The sequence below is a fragment of the Meriones unguiculatus genome, chromosome 1, assembly GCF_030254825.1.
Source record: "Meriones unguiculatus strain TT.TT164.6M chromosome 1, Bangor_MerUng_6.1, whole genome shotgun sequence".
Classification (NCBI taxonomy): Eukaryota; Metazoa; Chordata; class Mammalia; order Rodentia; family Muridae; genus Meriones; species Meriones unguiculatus.
The window spans coordinates 3,400,295-3,420,203 of record NC_083349.1 but is presented as its reverse complement, the minus strand read 5'-3'; the positions used below and the strand labels follow the sequence as shown (position 1 = coordinate 3,420,203).

At 55.4% G+C, this 19,909-nt stretch overlaps 2 protein-coding genes across 6 annotated transcripts in view; both read right to left on the bottom strand.

Annotated features, from left to right (window-relative positions):
- Window positions 1-8,334: 8,334 nt before the first annotated feature.
- Kcnj11 (potassium inwardly rectifying channel subfamily J member 11) lies at window positions 8,335-11,361 on the bottom strand. 3 transcript variants are annotated; one of them, XM_021640361.2, is made up of 2 exons: window positions 11,221-11,361; window positions 8,335-10,305 (listed from the first exon to the last, which is right to left on the bottom strand). In XM_021640361.2, the coding sequence occupies exon 2, from the start codon at window positions 10,287-10,289 to the stop codon at window positions 9,378-9,380; it is 912 nt and encodes a 303-aa protein (XP_021496036.1). In that variant the 5' UTR covers window positions 10,290-10,305; window positions 11,221-11,361; the 3' UTR covers window positions 8,335-9,377. The 3 variants fall into 3 exon arrangements, with proteins under 3 accessions (XP_021496036.1, XP_021496035.1, XP_021496034.1); XM_021640360.2 differs by lacking the exon at window positions 11,221-11,361 and adding an exon at window positions 10,477-11,200; XM_021640359.2 differs by lacking the exon at window positions 11,221-11,361 and having other exon boundaries at window positions 8,335-11,199.
- Window positions 11,362-14,484: 3,123 nt separating this feature from the next.
- Abcc8 (ATP binding cassette subfamily C member 8) overlaps window positions 14,485-19,909 on the bottom strand; it is a 67,470-nt gene continuing 62,045 nt past the window's right edge. For 2 of the 3 annotated variants that reach the window (XM_021640376.2, XM_021640378.2), the window contains exons 31-39: window positions 18,505-18,618; window positions 18,095-18,215; window positions 17,861-17,991; window positions 17,054-17,132; window positions 16,788-16,896; window positions 16,460-16,563; window positions 15,696-15,829; window positions 15,379-15,441; window positions 14,485-14,713 (exon numbers count right to left, since the gene is read on the bottom strand). In XM_021640376.2, coding sequence (XP_021496051.1) covers window positions 14,576-14,713; window positions 15,379-15,441; window positions 15,696-15,829; window positions 16,460-16,563; window positions 16,788-16,896; window positions 17,054-17,132; window positions 17,861-17,991; window positions 18,095-18,215; window positions 18,505-18,618 — 993 coding nt within the window. In that variant the 3' untranslated portion in view covers window positions 14,485-14,575. The remainder of the gene's footprint in view (window positions 14,714-15,378; window positions 15,442-15,695; window positions 15,830-16,459; window positions 16,564-16,787; window positions 16,897-17,053; window positions 17,133-17,860; window positions 17,992-18,094; window positions 18,216-18,504; window positions 18,619-19,909) is intronic. The other variant, XM_060378791.1, reaches the window with a different exon arrangement.

Genomic DNA, 19,909 nt, shown 5'->3' with positions numbered 1-19,909 from the left:
CTGGACACACTCACTGGGGTGACTGCTGAGGGAAGTACCCCCAGACAACACCAGCAGTGGGCATTGATGAGAGTTAGCGACCCACAGTAATAAAAACCACACGGTACTGGCATCAGAACAGATAAGTTGATCAATGGCATTGAACTGACACCCCCCCCCCCCATAAATCCACACATCTACAAATACCTGATTTTTGACAAAGAAGCCAAAATTACACTATGGACTTCTTTGCATCTTCAACAAATGGTGCTGTCTAACTGGATGTCTGCATGTAGAAGAAGGCAAATAGATCCATACTTACCACTCTGCACAAAACTCAAGTCCAAGTGGATCAAAGACCGCAACATAAACGTGGATACACTGAACCTGCTAGAAGAGAAAGTGAAGAAAGTGTCAAACACATTGGCACAAGAGACAACTTCTAAATCAACTCAGCAGCTCAGGCTCTAAAAGCAGCGACTAATAAATGGGACCTCATGAACCTGAGAAGCTTCTGAAAGGGGAAGGACAAACTGACAGCTACAGAAAGGGAAAAGATTTTCACTGACTCCACATCTGATAGAGGGATAATATCCAAAATATAAAGAGCTCAAGAAACTAGACACTAACAAGCCAAATAACCCAATTAAAAGGTATAGACAGAGAATTCTCAACAGAGGGGTCTCAGGTGGCCAAGAAACACTTAAAGAAATGTTCAACATCCTTGGCCATCAAAGCAATGCAAATCAAATGGCTCGCAGAGTCCATCTTACACCTGTCAGAATTGCCAAGATCAAGAACGCGAGTGACAGCTCATGCTGTCGAGGACGTGGAACAAGGGGCCACTTCTCCATGGCTGGTGAGAGTGCACAGCTGAACAGCCACTTTGGGAGTCAATATGCAGTTTATCAGAAAACTCGGAATGTATCTACCTCAAGACCCAGCTACGCCACTACTGGGCACCACTACCCAAAGGACGCTCTATCCTCGCAGCGATGTTCGCAGATGCCTTAGTCACAGTAGCCAGGGTCTGGGAACAACCTAGATGCCCCTCAATCAAAGACTGGATTAAGAAATGTGGTACGTTTACACAATGGATTATTACTCAGCTATTAAAAACAATGACATTATGAAATTTGCATGCAAATGAATGGAAAAATCATCCCGAGTGAGGGAACCCAGAGAGACAAACATGGTAATACTCATTTATAAGTGGAATTAGCAGTTATGTAAATGATAATCATGGTACAATCCACAGGTCCAGAGAGGCCACAGAACAAGGAAGGCTCTAGAGAAGACACTGTCCCTGGGAAGGGGAAATAGAACAGGTTTTGAGGGTAGACCGGGGGTGTGAGGGATGGAAACAGGACTGAGGGGAGGGAGGGAGAGAGTACAGGGAGAGATGACTAGGACTGGGGGACATTGTGGGGATGGAGAAACCTAGGGCAGCGGAGACTCCCTGGGATCTGTGAGCGTGACCCTCATGAGGTCTCACCCTCATGGGGACACCCAGCATGAAACCAGGCAAGTCTCCGAGTAGGGAGCCTGGGACATGACGCAGCCCCAAACCTTCAACCTGCCCTACGACCTGCAGGATGTGCTGGGGTAACGGTGATTGAGAACTGGTGGGAGCGGCCAAGCCACGGCTGAGCTAACTGCGAACCATACCACGGAGGAAGCCCGAGCCTGACACAGTGGATGGCCAGGACCCAGGGGCTGGGTGGCCCAGAGACCCAGGTAGAACCAAATGCAATTGGCAAAAAACAAGAAAAGAAAAGGAGTCAATGAAATGCCTCTTAATGACATTCTGCTGTACTCACAGATTGGTGCTTAGCTCAGAGAGACATCATTTAGCAACTAATGGGAACAGCCAAACACTCTGCAAAACCAGGGGAACCCCACAGAAGTTGGGGAGGAAGGATTCTAGGAGCCAGAGGGGCCAGGGACACCATGAGAACACGAGCCACAGAATCAACTAAGCAGGGCTCATATGGGCTCACAGAGGCTCAAGTGATATTCACAGACCCTGAATGGGTCTGCCTCTTGGGGCCTCGGGGCGCTGTGTGACCTTTGGCAGCTGAAGACAGTGGAATTCTGAGCTCTCTGAAAGGGTAGAAATATGAGAGCCCAGAGAAAGGGGGTCTTTGAGAGCGGGCTGGAGGAGGAAGGCCTCTTGTTCATGCTGCTGTTTGCTGGATATCCTGACCGAGACTGGTATTGTCTCAAAGAACCCTGCTGTCCTAACCAGCCAGAACTAAGTCTAAAGAGGTCTCTGTCCCTTTTCCCTTCTAACCTTCTTTCTCTTCTACCTAGGGTTGGGGGTTAGAAGAGAGGTAGAGGCAGAAGGAACCCCGATTAAAAACTGCCGACACCTGTCCGTTTATAGTTTCCAGCAGGAGGAGGGGCCCGCATTTCAGGTGGGCTCCCCACTCAAAGATCCAAAAAAAAGATGTGCCTTCCAGCCTCAAAGAGCAGGGTTAGAAGTGGATCTGCATGCTCTAAATTAAGCAAAAGGTCCTCATTTGGGGGTTTTAGTCAATTCCAGATGTCGTCAAGCTGACAACCCAGACGAGCCGCCACCACTCCTAGGCCTGGTGACAGCCGTTCTGACCTAGATGGATCTAGATGGAACCTCAGGTATTTGATTTCCACTTTTCTGATATAAAAATATCGAATATTTTTCACATATTAAAACATTCAAATTACATTTCTCTATCTGTGTATACATGTGGTGCGCACGTCTCCTGGCATGCATGTGGAGGGCAGAGGGCAACCTGAAGTGAAATACCCAGATCGCAAGTCCCCAAAAGACCAACAGGCTTTGAATCCGATGTAAAACACACGAGGGTCCTTTATTACAAACTCCAGCTGGGTGGCTGCCCTTACAAGAACAAAGGGGCAAGCAACCCCCAACTCTGGGGGAACAGGGTTTTTAAGGGGTCAAAACGCAAGCAGGGAAGTGTAGGTCTTCACGTTACAGGATTGGGTGAAAGGGTCTCTAGGGGAGCTGACCTTTAAAATGATTGGTTTGCTTCTAGGCGCCAAAACTGCAAACGGTTAGGTCTGGCTACCTGGGGGACACCTGGCCACCCCCTCATACGTGCAGGCTGTAGCAAGGGGGAGGGGAAATTAACACATTCCATGGGCTTTCCTAGGGCCTACGTGACCCTAGTCACACTCTAAGGTTAATCTGGGTAGGGGGCTGCTGCTGGACCTCTGCTCTGAAAGGACTGTGATTTCACCCCAGTCGCAGGAATTAACTCTAAGTTTTAGAACCTTTCAGAAGCAGTTGGCAAGCTCCTCCCGCCAGGTGGGTCCTAGGGCAACCTCAGGTTGTGAGGCGTGTCGGCAGATGCCGTCATCCACGGAGGCATCTCACCAGCCTCGTTACATATTACGAGATTTCGGGACTTTGTATATGTGTGTGTGTGTATGTGTGTGTGTGTGTGTGTGTGTATGTATGTATATGAGATTTGTGATCTTGCTGTTGTTGTTTGAGTCTTGAGATGCAGTCTTACTCTGTAGCCCAGGCTAGCCTTAAGCTTATGGTAATCTTCCTGCCTCAGCCTCCAAGGACTGAGACTGAGTCACCAGCCACACACTCTGCTTGAGAACTTGTTATTCTATTTATTTGTTCATTGTTGAAAGGAATGCTGGTTCTTCTGGTTATATACTTTCTCTATATTAATCCCCACCAGATGAATAGCTGCGAAGATTTTCCCTCTTTCTGGGGGCTGTTGTGGAGGTTTGAGTAGGAATGGCTCCCACAGACTTGTGTTTGAACACTTGGCCCATAGGGAGTGGCACTATCAGGAGGTGTGGCCTTGCTGGAGTGGGTGTGGCCTTGCTGGAGTGGGTGTGGCCTTGCTGGAGTAGGTGTGGCCTTGCTGGAGTGGGTGTGGCCTTGCTGGAGTGGGTGTGGCCTTGCTGGAGTGGGTGTGGCCTTGCTGGATGAAGCATGTCATCGTGGAAGGTGGGCTCTGAGGTCCCCTGTACTTGACGCATGCCCTGTGTGGCACACAGTCTTTTTCTCGGCTCCTTCTCCAGCACCGTGTCTGCCTGCATGCCGCCATGCTTCTTACTATGGACTACACCTCTGAAACTGTAAAGCAGCCCAAGTAAATGTTCTCCTTAATAACAGTTGCCATGGCCATGGCGTCTCGTCACAGCAACAGAAACCCTGACTAAGAGAGAAACCCTAAGGAAAACAGCTGTCTTCACTGCGCTGTCTCCTTTGCTAGCCAGTACCTTCCATTTCCTAGCTATTGGTGCTGTTCTGCAGGGCACTGAAGTCTTTCCAAGTCATCTTTGTCTATGCCATTCCCATGCGTTTCTCTGGCAGTTTCAATTGCCCACATCTTCCCTTAAGTCTTCGATGAACCGTGAGTTGCTTTTTGTGCGGGGTGAAAGCTAGAGAAGGACCGTGCCATTCTTCATGCTGATATTGAGTTTTCCCACGTCTATTTATTGAAGTCTGTCTTTTTCCTGCATGTTTTTGTCATGCCTTTATTGAGAATCAGGTACTATGCTGTGTTGACTTATTTCTGTGCCCTCTATCCTGTTTCATCTGTCTAGGTGTGTTTCTGTTCCAGGAGCATGCTGGGGGTGATACTGTGGCTTTCAGCCAATTTTGTTCAGGATTGTTTTGGGGGCTGTTCTAGGCCTTTCGTACTTCTATGTGGATTTCAAGAAGCACTTTTTTTTTTAATGGATACTTATTTTTAGAGCCTCTGTTATGTTTGCTTGTTACACAGCAAAAAACTGACTGATACAGTCTCTCAGGAAGCTGACCTTCCTGAGAAAGAGGTGATAGGGGACAAGAGGCTACCTGGCCTCCTTTGAGAGAGTGTCTGCCCTGGGCACTGTCGTCAGCTGACATCCTTCCGAGGAGCTTCATGCCAAGGCAGCACTTCAGCTAGAGTGCTCATCCTGACAGCCCCAGGCACTAACTGAGCACAGCTGGAGCCCCTGTTGTTGAGGCTCTTCTCACCCTCTCTCCTCTGTCCACCTCCCTCCCGCCTCTCCGTTCACCACCAGCCTGTACTATGAGCTAAATGAAGGGCTTCATCATACACTTAAGGCTCCATCTTGATAACCGCTTGGCAGAGGACCCAAAACGACACAGCACAGACTGAAGAATTCCATGGAAAGATTCGGCTCATTCATAGCCAGCTACCTCAAGATGGATAGCGGCAGTTTTTACCCGGAGACTGCACAGACCAGTTTTTCAACCGATTTCAAATCAGTCGCTGGGTGGCTTTTTCCGACGACCCATGAGAGGTAATGAGGGCCCATTGTAGAGGATTTTTCCGCTACCTCCAAGATGGATGGAAAACTAAGGGCATAGCAGGAAGTGGACCCAAGCAAACTGTCCTGAGACCGTATGGTTGGCATTTGTTTCTTTCTTAGTTACCAGGAAATACCCCACCTCATTTCCCAGTTATAATGTCATCTGACTAGAGCTGGAATTGGCCAGATGGAAATAGAGTAGACAGGTAGACAGGAAGACAGGCAGACAGGCAGAGCTGCCCCGATTCTAGATTGCTTTAGCTGCATGGGTCTGGGGAGGAGCTTGTGCTGCCACCAACGAGATGGCTTCATGGTGGTGAGGTTCCGAGCTAACACAAGACCGTTCCCTGCAGCCAGGAGTGAAAGAGAGCAGCTTATCGGGGAGGGCCTGTCCACAGCTGCTCCACAGGTGGACTGTGGAGTTAGACATACGCCTTGACTCACACAGTCTCTGTGAGGTTTGGGTTCAAGAGGGATGCTGAATCAGGTGGCACTTGTGAGGAAAAGATCTATTTGGAGAATTATGAATGCCATAGACAAGCAGGCCGGTGTGTGTGTGAAGGGACAAGGTGGGGTTTCTCTCTGACAGATTTCTGAGAAAGGAGCGAGGTCCCATGCCACGTACGTAGCCACAGGATGCGGTTGCAGGTTGGTTGTCTGTGATTGCTGTATGGCCGAGGAAGGATTTATTTAATGTGTGCCCTTCATGTGGGACAGTCACCTGCAGCCCTCGACCTTCGAGGGAACCTGGCGCACTTCTTTCGAGGAAATGGGAGCTAAGGCTTCATAGCAGATCACTTGTCAAATCTCTGTAGTATCGAAAATTAGGAGGCACCGACAAAGCTGTGAAGGGGGAGACGGAAAGCTGCAATGGGCAGGGCCTGGGCTGGGTCTGGGCAGGGATCTAACATTCTGCTCACGACCACCAGGATCTAGGGAGAACCAAGGTCAGGAGAGGCAGAGGATCACACGCTGGACTCGGGTTGCCCAGCCTCGGTAGCCTGGTCCTCGTGCCAGGGACCACTGTCCCTTCTCGTGTGGGAGTACAAAGCCCCAAGCAGGTGGGGCTCTCAGTCTAGACAGCGCTCCTGCCAGGCTCTTCCTCTCTACAGAGCAGGAAGGGAACCATTCTTCTTCAGACCCGGGCAGTCCAGGGACATGGCTGCTGGGCAGGGTTCATGTTTCCTTCCTTAGAGTCACCTGCATGCATCGCTAACACTCAAAACCGTGAGACAATTTGTCGCCCCAGCAACAACGAGAGGTCAGGAAGGCACCCAAGTGGAAAGAGGCCACCCGTGGGGACAGTCCACTTCCAGGCCAGTAAACGGTCCCCAAGAGGGGGAGAGCAGGTCCCTCCCCGTTCCACCTCCCCCCGCTGACGTGCTCTGGGCCTGTCACACCACGACAATGTGCTCGGGACCGAGTGGCAGGATGTGTGCCTGCCCAGGCTGCACTGTCACTGCTTGGCTTGGCACACAGTAGGCGCAAAGGCAAGAGGATAGAGGAGTCTCTCTGCAAGTGGACGGGAGGCCAGTAAGGTCCCTGCGGTTGGTTGCATGGGTATCTTGGACATGACCCTGCTGCCATGTTCAAATATGGAAGTTATGGGCTTCCCTGGAAACATTTTTTTCCTGTAATTCTTAGGCAGGAGGCAACAAGCTATCTCTTCAACACTGGAGTTTTCTAGTTCCTCTTTGAGCTAAACTTTAAGGCTCGGTGGAAGTTGGCCCAGCAGCGCAGATTTTCCAGGCTCTTGTAGGTCTTCCCGTGGCCAGCAGGTGGCACCGTATTTCCACGGGCTGGGACAGCACAGACGCTGCCACTCAGCAAGTCTTAGTTACTCTAGCTCCTCCCAGTGGCCTTAAGGATGGCTAAAGTGAGTCCCAAGAACTGACTGCTCCCAGACCTAGTGCGGTTCTGAGGGGCTTTTTACCTCTCTCTCCTCTAAACTGAAACATGCCAGTCTGCTAAGGGGGCTGTGTGAGGGGAGGAGGGCAAGGAGAGGGTTAGCTCAGAGGTCAGACTGGCAGCAGCAGCTTCCTGGCTCACCTATCCCTTCCTCCGGCGCATCCCAAGACAGACCCTCCCTGACCTAGGGGCAGCCATCGTAGGCCGCACCACAGCCACAGCCCTGGTTTGTGGTCATGCGCACAACCCATCCACTCACCCACTTCAGTTCCAGATGCTGACTGGAGACTGGACTGAGGGAGGGGGACAGACCCTTAGGCCTGGAGAGGAAAGAAGGGTGTCTCTCTCCAGGGATGGTTCAAGGAGCAGCGCTGGCCTGGACTTCTATGGGTGTTGACAGGGTCATCACTCCTGACCCAGGAGATGGGGAGCTAAACGTATTTCACACGTTAGTGTAGTTCACAACCCCTCTCAGCTCGCTTGGGGGGCTTTGGGGCGGGTGACAGGTAGGCGGACTGCAGTGAGGGGCAGAGGCGAGGGCCATCATGCTGGGAGTAAGTCCAGACAGCAACAAATCACGCAGACGCAGTGTAAAAAGCACCTTTTCGTCTTAACAAAGGCTCAGTGGGTTTTCCCACCACCCGGCCAGCTCAGCAGCGATCATGACAGTTAACGTTTATTGAGTGCTTGTTAGAGCCCAGGCACTTCTGAAGCATGTGTGTTTTTATCTGCTCCTGAGCCAGCTCAACGAGGTAGGGCCTAGTGACACGGATGAGGCAAGCGAGTTACAAGGTCGTTCGGCTGGAGCCGGGATTTGAACCGATCAGTATCCTAGAGCCTACGACCTCCCCGCCCCTCCCCGTGGGTACCTTGGCCTTCCAGCAGAATCTTGGGATGGAGGCCAGGCCTATGGCTAGGGTATCTGGTGGGTGTCAAGCAGCCAAGTTGGCCAGACACAGAGAGAGTTGGTAGTGGGAGGAACCTGAGGTGGAAAGTGAAGTCCTCCTGAGGTGAGGAAGAAGAGCCAGCCTAAAGCAGCTTTCTTGGCTTCTTGCCTGCCAGGGCCATGTTGGGTAGCAGACGCTGGTAGCGGCCTTTTTTTTTTTTTTCCAGTGACATGCCCACTGCCTCCCTGGCAAGAAAAGCCCGGAGTTCAGGTCAGGGATGGGAGGAGGCTTTATTGACAATGGGGCAGTGGTGTTCGGGGCACGCACACAGGGGGCACTGCTCTGAGAGTCCGGGCTCAGGGCAAGCCCCAAAGCCTCTTCGCCAAAGGGATCTCTCCCCTCGCCAGGCTGAACTTTCCAATATTTCTTTTTCTAGTGACGGAGACAAGCCATGGCTACCCAGCACCGTCCTCCAGGACTCACAGCTGCCATGGGCAGCCAGGAGCCGAGTTTTGCCTGAAGTGGGTCTCGTATGGCAGGCACAGGACCCTTCTTGGCCCCCTAGGCAGGCATATCAGTGTCTGCCCAGCACCCCACCTCACCAGCAGCCTCTCAGGGTGAGGACAAAATGAGGCCGCAGCCCGGGCTCTCTGCAGAGGCTGGAGTCAAGGCTAAAGTACAGGGACCCAAGTCTGAGGGGGGGGGGGGCAGCAAGGTCTCCAAGCACTTTCCTCCTGCTTTGGCTGCCTAGGAAGCCTTCTCCTGCCATGTCTGTGTGGGCCCCTCAGCTCCCATGCTCTGTCACCCACATCCTTCCCCGGCTGGCAGGATTCCTCAGCTATCACTTTTTACAGGCATGAACAGGGCTGGGGCCTGGCCAGGTACTTCTCAGTGGCAACAGAAACAGCGATAGACTCCCAGTTTGGGGTTGCTTCTCCCCAGTTACCTGTCTGCCTGTGGCAGGATGACTCACAGAGGCCGAGACTGGCTTTGAGACCCTAGCTCTGGGAGCCCCAAGCCTTCTGTAGCCTCCCCCAAAGTTGGGCAGAGACTCAAGGGTAAGCCAGGCCTGACTGGGCCTGGGAGGAGCAGGAACAAAAATAACCCGGTTCAGGCTCCTGCTGGGGCCAGAAATAGCATAGCGACAAGTGCCTCGGAACACCCCGGCACACAGCAGCGGGGAGGCTGAGCCGAGAGGGGCCTGTCTCATCCAGACCTCATCTGGCCGAGGGGCTGGCACTCCTTCCACTCTACACACCACGCTTGACTTTCCGTGTGCTCACACGCGCGAGTGGGAGCCCAGGGCACTGCGGCTCAGGACAGGGAATCTGGAGAGATGCTAAACTTGGGCTTGGCCTTCGCCACGGCCACACTGCGCTTGCGCAGAGGCCCTCGCGCGGACGCGAGGGTCAGGGCGTCCAGCAGGCTGCGGTCCTCATCAAGCTGGCGGGCTGTGCACAGGGGTGTGGGCACTTTCACGGTGTTACCGAATTTGGAGTAGTCCACAGAATAGCGGCCGTCCTCCTCGGCCACGATGGGGACGAAGCGCTGCCCCCACAGAATCTCGTCGGCGAGGTAGGAGGTGCGGGCCTGGGTGGTGATGCCCGTGGTCTCGACCACGCCCTCCAGGATGACGATGATCTCCAGGTCCTGGTGGTGGTGCAGGTCACTGGGCGCCAGGTCGTAGAGCGGGCTGCTGGAGTCGATGACGTGGTAGATGATGAGCGGGGCCACCAGGAAGATGCTGTTCCCGCCCACGCCGTTCTCCATGGGGATGTCCACCTGGTGGAGGGGCACCACCTCGCCCTCGGGGCTGGTGGTCTTCCGCACCACCTGCATGTGGATGGTGGCACTGATGATCATGCTCTTCCGGAGGTCTCCCACGCGCAGCATGAAGCAGAGGCGGCCGTGGCGCAGCGTGATGACGGCGTGCTTGCTGAAGATGAGGGTTTCCGCTCGCCGGTGGGCCTGCGACGTCTTCATGAAGATGCAGCCCAGCATGATGGCATTGATCATCAGCCCCACGATGTTCTGCACAATGAGAATAAGGATGGCTAGGGGACACTCCTCCGTCACCATGCGCCCGCCGAAGCCGATGGTCACCTGGACCTCGATGGAGAAGAGGAAGGCGGAGGAAAAGGAGTGGATGCTCGTGACGCAGGGCACGGCGGTGCCCTCTCCCGGGGCCAGGTCGCCGTGGGCGAAGGCGATGAGCCACCAGACCATGGCGAAGAGCAGCCAGCTGCACAGGAAGGACATGGTGAAAATGAGCAGCGTGTGGGGCCACTTGAGGTCCACCAGCGTGGTGAACACGTCCTGCAGGAAGCGGCCCTGCTCGCGAATGTTCTTGTGCGCCACGTTGCAGTTGCCTTTCTTGGACACGAAGCGGGCCCTCCTCTCCCGGGTACGGTACCTGGGCTCTGCCGGGTCCTCCGCCAGCCGGGTCAGCACGTATTCCTCAGGGATGATGCCCTTGCGGGACAGCATGGCTCCGGTGGCCCAGGGAGGGGGTTTCCCCCATGAGGGGCACTGCCCTGGCCTGGCCCCGGCCTGTCTCCGGGGTCCTCTCTCTGAGGCTACCCTAAGCTCGTGCCCCCCTCTCCCCGGATCCGCTCCCCGCCGGGTCCTGCTCCCTTACACCGGCTTCAGACGCCGGCTCCGCCTGCTCGTAGCTGACCGAGCCCAGCCCAGCCTGCGCTCTGCCCGGCCCAGACCTCCTCTCGGATCTCCTCCACCACGCCTGGACCTCCCCTGGAGCCCCTTCCGCGGGCCCAGCCTTTCTTCTCAAACCACCTCACAACTTAGCACCTCCGGGTCCCCCCCGCTTGCTCGTCCCGCGCCGCTCCCTGCCTCGCCCTCCTCCGTCCCCTCCACGCACCAGCTCTACTTCTTGACCCGGTGTGCCCTCCAGGTGTGCCCCCAATTTCCTACCCCACCCCTCGCCGAGCGCCCTCGCCGCTCTCCGGGTCCTTCTCCAGCTCGCCCTCTCTGTCTCCTTGGGATCCCGCGCCCTTCGAGTCACCCCGGCTGCGCTCCGGGCCCCCTCGCCCCCCAGCGCCCAGACCCCCTGGCTCCGCGCACGGCCTCCCTGCTGCCCGGCCGCCCGCCCGCGGCCCCCGCCGCTCCGTGCCCGCCCCGCCTGTCGCCGCCGCCGCACCTGCTCCTGCTGCTCAAGCCGCGGCCACCTCCCTACCCCCCTCCCACTCCGGGAGCGCTCTCCGGGCCAGCTTCCCGGCGAGCGTCTGCGAGCCGGTCCCCGGGCACGGACCAGTGCGCGGTGGGGGTGGGAGGCCGCGGCCGGGGGGCTCCGGAGAGCAAGGGCAGCCTCGCCGCCAGGGGGCGCCAGACCGGCTCCCGAGCGGGGACAGGGTTGGACCTGGACGTCAGCCCCGCCCACAGAGGGCTCTCGTCCCGCCCTCTCCTGCTCAGCATCCTCAGTCATAGGGCTTTCTATAAATGATGGCTTTAAGGAAGTTCCTTTTGTGAAATTCTTGTAGTCTGGCTCGGCAGCCCCTATTGCCCTGACTTCCAATTTCCCCCTCCCGGAGTCGGGTCTTACCTGCCTCTCCCGCAGCACTTGAGTCCCGGAGCTGGCTTAGCCCCAGGACTTCTCATTTGACCATGCCTCTTCCATTTGAGGGTCATTCTTGAGTCTACATTTGTTTATTTGTTTGTTTGTCTATCTGAGACAGGATTTCTTGTAGCCCAGGATGGCTTCAAACTTGCTATGTGGCAGAGGATGACCTTGAACTTCTGATCCTCCTGCCTCCACCTCCAGAGAGCAAGTGCATAACAAGGCCCTGGGTGCTGCCCTGCACTGTATGAGGCTTTGTTTTGCCCGCATTTGCTCGGCACTCTGTACACCTTTAGCCTGATTTCTTCCCCCTTAGCCCGAGGGGGTGGGGGGGAGGGTCTAGGCCTGAGCAGCGTTTCAGGGCTAGCTTAGCCGGAGAGTGGGTGTCCCAGGTTACTGTCCTCAGCAAGGGTGATGTTTCCATTACAATACCAGCTGGCCCCTGAAGGCTGCTGGGCTGTAGTGGCCTGCCCGGGGCTCAGATCCTTTGAGAAACACCTCTGCCTTCCGTGCAGCTTGAGGCTTGAGGCTGGGACACCGGGAACGTGGGCCATCATGGAGCATTTCCATATTGAGTGGGGGACTTCCAGGTGGAGTTTTCTTCTTTCCCTCCAAGTCCACCGACGGCTGAGTGGACCCTGCTACAAACCCTGAGCGCAGGTGGGACTGTACTAACTGCCCATGGCAGGGAGGGTGACACAAGTTGAGTATAAATAAGAGCTTCAGGAGACAGACGGGGAACCTGTGGGGCCACTTCAACCTTTAGCCATGAGAAAAGTACCCTTGGAGAGCTCCAGGAACTTTGGACATCTCTGCGGAAGTGCCTGGGGTTAAAGGAGGAACAGCTAGTCAGTTTGCCTGGGCCAATGAATCATCCAGGCATGGAATGAGGCAGGCTTTGATTGACACCTGCAGGAGTCTGTTCTGATGACAGTGACCAGAGGTGGCCCACACGGTGGAGGGCCCAGTCTCAGCTGGTGGACTGTTAATTCGACCATTATGCAAAGATCTGGGCCAGGATGGCCGTGGTCGTTCTTAGACTTCCTTGCTCTTCCTCTGCTGCTTCCCTGCGGTTTGGAGTCCGTGCCTGGGCAGGGCAGAGTCCTCTAACCCTCCCTGTGCCTGCTCCTGGAAGTCCAGAGTGGAAGGAACTTCTGGTCCCACAGAAGTCCCCTTTGGTACGGCCTTAGCTAGTCTCTGACCCCAGGGAGAAGAGGCTGGGTGTCTTGTCCAAGGGGCTCAGCTCCTTCCCCGATTGATTCCTTATTGGCTCACAACCATCTCCCCACTGTCCTCGTGGAGTCCTTTTCCCCCACACTCTCCATCCTAGCGTTAATGGTCTCTGATGCCTCCCTGCCGCCAGGGGGTGGTTCCACACCCCTCCACGAGGGTACTTGAGGTACCCAGTCGCTGTGGCTCCTTCACTCTTGCTGCATGATCCCTGCCTTCCTCTCCATCCCCCTGTCCCTCTGACTATCCAATTTCTTCCCTCCTACACCCAACACAAACCCTGCCTTTCCCAGGCAGCCTGCCAGGCCTCACTGAGCTCACTCGTGAGTTCCCCTGGCTCCCGGCACCCCAGGAACAGTCTGTGATGGGTTCCCTCTGGTGGCCCGAGAACTTTCCCTTTATCACCACGCTCTGACCTGATTGCAGCCCTGAGAGATGAAGACCTAAGATTCCTAGGTCTGCAGCCCAAGGGTCTCCTAAGCCAGTCCTGCAGGCAGGATGCTAGTTAGAACCAAATGGTATGTAAATGAACACCTGCCATTTCTTGGCTGAGGAGAGGTTTACACTCCTGTCTCCTAATGCAAATGGGGTTGGGACAAGCTGTTGTTTTGGTCTCTGGGTATCTGGTCCCTGGCATCTTTGAGCCACCACCTGGATGACTTGTACAGGAACTGCTCAGGGACCACATTCCTCCCACTGCTGAAGGCTTGTGGGGTGAGGGAGGGAGGGAGGCAGAAATGGTGGCATGAGATTACGGCCTAGCCAGCAGTGTCCCTGCTTGGGTGGGAGCGGGCATGGGACCAGGTGAGTCCATTGGGATTCAGTCCTAGGACTTTACTAGAAGTATTTTTCTCCTGTTGCTGTGGGACAGGATATAAGTGAAAGCTACTACTAGCCATTTGTCAGAGGACAGAGAGCAAGGAAGTGGGATTCAGAAATGGGGATAGCATCCTGACGTCAGAAACCCGGAGTCACCCATGTTTGAAGTAGCTTTCCTCCAGGTCACTCTGAGCAGTCAGACGCACAGTGAAGATGCTGGGTGCTGGACCCCGCAGTTGTGACCCAGGTGAGCAGGAGGGAGTCCCAGCTGGGTGCTGGACCCTGCAGTTATGGCTGAAGACTGCCTTTTTGTTTGTTGGGGCTTCATTGAGTTACCACCTTTGCTGCAGACTGAATTCCATCCCTAAATTCATAGGCTGAAGCCTCCGTTCTGTGTGCTTGGGTCCAGGGCCCATGAGGAGGTAATTAAAGTTCAATGAGGTTGTGGGCAGGAGCTAATCCAATATGACTAGTGACTTAAAGGAAAATAACAGAGGGGTGGGAAGAGGGGAAGCAAGCATTGAGAGGCTGTGAGGACACAGCGGAAAGCTGTAGAGAGGCCTCAGGAGAAGCGGAAGATGCCCATACCTGGATCCTGACTGCCCGCCTGCGGGACTAGGAGACACACACGCTTGCTGTGAAAAGCCACCCAGTCTGTGGCATTCCGTTACGGCAGCTGGATCTGCCTGACACGGATCGGGGACATGTTTGTGCTTCTGTTCACATGGTGCCAAAGGCAGGCCGGTCCCCTGCACCCCCAGGGTACCGCTGCCCCTTCCACAGAGCCAGGGCCTCTGGTAGCAAAGAATTAATTTATTTACAGGTGATTTACAGTAAGAAATCTTAGGCAAGCAAGTGAGGTGTGGCGGGGCACTTTGGTGCTGGCAGGTCACTTGTCCGCACGGACGAAGGAGGCAAAGATGCTGTCCTTCTGGCTGAGAAGTGTCTCTGGCTTGTCAAACTCCAGGATGGCACCCCTCTTCAGGACCATCACCAGGTCTGCACTTAGGATGGTGTGCACTCGGTGCTGGGTGGGCAGGGGATGCTGGTTAGTGCATCAGGCAGGACAGCGAGGAAGCTGTCCTCCCCAGCCAGGAGGGAAGCCATGGCCACCATGTCCTCTCTCTCCTCTCCCCCACACCTCCTTTTTCTTCATGTAGTCCTGACAGACCTCACACTACTACATAGCCCACAATGACCTTGAACCCCCACTCTCCCTTCTACTTCCTGAATGCTAGGATTAGTGTCAGCACCACACCCTTTTCTACAGTGCTGGGGATTGAACACACCGCTTCATATCTGTAGGAATGAGCTTTCCACAGCCTGACCGTGTCCTGTCCTGGGTGGTGGTTCCAGCTCTCTACCCTTCTCTTCTCAAGCAAGCCTCCGCCCTGCCCCCACCTCCATCCGGGCGTTAGGACTTCCCTCCCCAGGCTCCCACCTTCAGTGAGAAGCAGTCCCAGGGCTCATGGGGCTTAGGGAAGGGCTTGTCTTGGAATCCAAAGAAATAGGGGGAAGGCCTGAGGCAAGTAGACACCCCCAAACCCTGCTCTGTCCTCCTGCCAGCTCTCTGGACTGTCCGTGCTGAGCACTCGAGGATCGTTTCCTGACTACAGGGATCAGTCCTCTGGTGACAGTGCCAGCGTCGAGCTTTCCCTCCTGGTGACCTCCACGTGCTAGCTGGCCTCTTACCGCGATGGTGACCACAGTGCGGTCTGCGAAGGCTGTCATCACCACCTTCTGGAGGATGTTTTCCTGTCAGGGTGGAGGTAGTGGCTGCTGGTTCATCTGCTCCAGGGATGGTGTCTGGGCACCTGGGGAAAGGGCACCAGGTGGCCCAGCCCCCACCTGCCTCCCACCTAGCTCTATGCCCATCATCCCTCTGGCTCTGGACCCAGGGCCATGTTCCCAGTACTTAGGGGCTGGGCTTGACTTTGCTACATAGGCCTTGATGTGAGGCTTAAGACCCCTCCGTGCCAACAGCTCTCTAACATGCCCTCCGGACCAACCGTAGCCATGTCGATGGAGGCAGTGGCTTCGTCCATGATGAAGATGCTAGTCTTTCTCACAAAGGCCCGGGCCAGGCAGAACAGCTGCCTCTGGCCCTGGCTGAAATTCTCCCCTCCTTCTGTGATGATGGCATCTGGAAGCAGACACAGGAGGGGAGGGACAGGGTTAATTCTGGCTGTGAGTAGGGCAGCCCCATGGCTTGTGGGTTGTAAGGGGATGCACGTGCAGGGCACACCCATGTGGCTGTGTCGGCGTGTTGTATCTGACACAACAGGGCTTCCCTTTGTGTGGATAAGATGTGCAGTGGTCATCCTGGCGCTGTGCGCCGCTGGGGCCCAGGGCAGTCCTGCTAGAAGCCTTGGCCAGAGCGATGAACCAGTGAGGGCGTGGTTTGTCTGGCCTCACAGCGCCTGCACCAGGGCTCTGGCTGACTCAACGGGCTGTTGGGTGCCTGTTCTACACTTACGCCCACTGGGACCTCTCTTCCCAGAGCAGGCGGATGGACAAGGCAGGGCTGAAGATACGCTGTGGGCTAGGGCAATCTGTCTCCCAGGAAACCTGGCTGCCCCCTGTGCTAGACTCTGAGCTAGGTAAGTTGTGTGACCTGAGGCAAACTGTGTGACCTCCAGACACCCGTACGGTGAAGGGGGGGGGGGCACATGGCCACTGAGTTCCAGCTAGACTTGGAGATTAACACTTGGGCTCATCTTAACCGTGGGTGTGAAGTTTCTCCCGCAAACCGTTCCGTGCAAGGAGCAGTCACCCAGGCCTCCTGGCAGGGCTTTCACCACCAGCTTCAGCTGGGCGATCTCCAGAGCCTCCCACAGCGTGCTGTCTGAGCATTTCTTCTCCGGGTCCAGGTTGAATCTGGGGCGGGGGAGGCACAGAGAGCCCTCAGGGATCGGGCTTCAGCCTTCATCTCCAGAGCAGTGCTGGGGGTGGGGTGCACTTGGGGGACCTGGGTGGGGAGCCGTGAGTGGCTGCTTAGGCTGGCTGTGAAGGTGGCCTCTCTCTGCAGACGATGGTCCTCTTCTTGTGCAGAGAGAGCAAAGCTGGGGCTGGGACAGGAAGAGCAGAATGCAGGGTCTCACCTGATGGTGCCACTGAAGAGGACAGGGTCCTGTAGGATGATGGACAGGCGTGAGCGGAGCGTGTGCAATGGCAGCTTGGCGATGTCAATGCCATCAATGATGATGCGCCCTGTGTGGGGGTGATGTCACAGGTCAAGCACCACCAGGGCGGGAGTGGCAATGGTTGCTGGGTTTGCTGTGACATTGCAACAAGAGGCCAGGGCTGAGGTCCTCCCTGGTTGCTGTGGGCATATGTGCACATGCATGGCAGCTAACGCACAAATCACCTTCAAACATGTCCACCATTCGGAAAAAGGCGAGAGAGAAGGAGGACTTCCCACTGCCTGTGCGGCCGCAGATTCCAATCTGGAAGAGAAGCAGGTGCATCTGTGGCCCTGGGGTGTGCACAGGCGTGGGGTCACATCTTAGGCTCTCATCTTGGTTTCCTGGCCAGCTCCTCCTTGGTCAGGCTGGACCCAGGGCTGAGCTTGTTTGCTGTGGTGGGTTCACAGGGGCCTCTCTTGGGGCCCCATACACATGATATGTTGTGCAGGCTTTGGCATGGGTCTGTGGGGAGACCCACATCCTGTTTGGGAGCTGTCAGTGAGGGAGGACCCTGCTATACAGCAGGACAATGAGGGGTGGTGAATGTGGCCAGGGGATGCCTAATCCTACTGCTTCCTGGTTCTTGGCTCCTAGCAGAAATTTACATATAGGAGGGTCACACAGACTGAGATAGTGACACAGAAGGGCCAGTGTGGACAGGCAGGGACAGATTTCCCCGAGGCCAGACACAGTAAGACAATGACACCTAGAGGACAGAGATGAAGACAAAGGCAGAGAGAGAGGTGTGTGTCAGAGATGGGCTGGATGAGGAGGGAGGTGAGTGCTGGACAGTGGCAGCATCCCAGACCTCTGCTCTGAAGTATGAGGGAGATGCCCAGGGAGCGCCCCGGCTCCCTTGCAGGGAAGGACCTGACAAAGCCCCCTAAACCAAGGAGTCCTGGATGGCTGATTCTGTGGCGGGTGGGCCCGAGGGGAGGAGAGGACTCCAGCTGACAGCTTCCCTCCCGGTGGGCTCCCACTTCGCTGACCTTCTGTCCCGGGGAGATGAGGGCGTTGACGTGCTTCAGCACCGGCTTCAGGGAGCTGTCATAGCGCACACTCAGGTTCTGAATTTGGATCTTCCCTTGGTCTGGCCAGTTCTTGGGGATCAACGACGGGGCTGAGGGCCAGGCTGGGGGTCAGCACTAGGCATAGGCCACTAGCTAGGCCAGCGCCTGGAGAGGCCGCCTGCCCTGCTGGGGACACCCTCTGCAGGCTCTCACCCAGAAGCCCCTCGTAGCTCTCTGCCTCGGTTTTCAGGAGTGTGTGGATTCGCTTCACAGCCCCCAGCTGGATCTCCATGTCCGCCAGGTTCCTCACCATCCAGTTGAGGTAGTTGGAGACCTAGGGGGACCAGCTCATCACGACTGCTTAGCAGTCACCATTTCCCCCTTGGCCTCTAGGATGGCTCCCCTTATGCTGAGGAGGACTAGGAGCCATAAACTGCCGCTGCACAGTGACAGTCCTCGCTCCTCACCTCGCTTGCTGTCCCTTCAGCAAAGCCCGTGCGGGCATGCAGCATCTGCCCCCTCCCTCAGCTGAAGAAACTGCCCTGATGCCCACAAGCGGAAACTGCCCTTATGCCCACAAGCTAGGATCAGGCTCCTCCCTGCCCTGGCCCACTACCACTCACCATCAAGGCATAGGTGAGACCCAGGCCCACCAGGCCCGCAGAGAGCTCCCTGTGCAGGGAGTTGGAGATAGAGGTGGCAGCCGCAATGAGGACCACACATGCTCCGATGTACTCCTGAGGAAGGACAGCAGCTGGCCTGTTGTGCGTCAGAGCCAGCCACAGGTGCCTCATCCCACCTCACCCCTGAGGCGGAGAACACTCAGCCAACCTGAGCTCCAGCCCGACACTCACACTCAAGGCTCGCAGAAGCTGAGGCCTAGGAGCCTCCAGACTGTGCCCTACTCCCGGAGGAAAGGTGCCCTACCGGCCAGCCCCAACGAGCCCATGTGTGTGTATCACATGAGCAACAGAAGGCACATGCTTGCCGGTCTCCCACCCTTCTGACAAGCCTTGAACTTTGCAACCTTTTGTCGATATCCCTAGGGTGCTGGGATTATGTGAGGCTGAACCCAGGGCTTTGTGCCTGCTAGGCAAGCGCTCTCCTGGCTGAGCTACTACTCCCCAACCCTACTGCTCTTTATAAACATTTTTTATTTTATTATTTTTTTTACAATCTATTCACCCTGTACCCTGATTATAGCCCCCTCCCTCATCTCCTCCCTGTCCCACCCTCCCTCTCTCTTCCTCCATCCCCCTTCCCTAGTCCACTGAAAAGGGGGAGCCCTCCTCCCTTACTATCTGACCCTAGCCTATCAAGTCTCATCAGGACTGCCTAGATCTTCTTCCTTTGTGGCCTGGAAAGGCCACTCCACCAGGCGGGCAGTAATCAAAGAGCAGGCAACAAGAGTTCAGAGACAGCCCCTGCTCCCGTTACTAGGGAACCCACTTGGAAACTGAGCTGCCTATTGGTTATATCTGAGCAGGGGATCTAGGTCCTTTCCATGCATGGTCCTTAGTTGATGCATCACTTTCTGCAGGACCCTCTGGGCCCAGATTTTTTGGCTTTGTTGCTCTCCTTGTGAAATTCCTGTACTTTCCAGGTCCTTCTATGCCCAACTTCTTCCATAAGACTCCCTGCACTCTGCCCAAAGTTTGGCTGTGAGTCCCAGTATCTGCTTCGATCCCTTGTTGGGTGGAGACTTTCAGAGGACATCTGTGGTAGGCTCCTGTCATGTTCCCTTTCTTCCACCAATTCCAGTGCTATCCAGCTTGTCTTTCTGAATGAAGATTAAGCATCCTTCCTAGGGTCCTCCTTGTTGTTTAGCTTCTTTAGGACTATAGATTTTAGTATGTTTATCCTGTATTATATGGCTAAGATCCACTTATAATTGAGTATATACCATGCATGTCTTTCTGCTTCTGGGATACCTCACTCAGGATGATCTTTTCTACTTCCATCCATTTGCCTGCAAATGTCATGATTTGCCCCCATTGTTCTTAATGTCTACGCCCTGCATACTTCCAC

What these genes read in the sequence shown, in the direction of transcription:
- Kcnj11 (XM_021640359.2), bottom strand. Translation starts at nt 10,550, where the DNA reads ATGCTGTCCCGCAAGGGCATCATCCCTGAGGAATACGTGCTGACCCGG.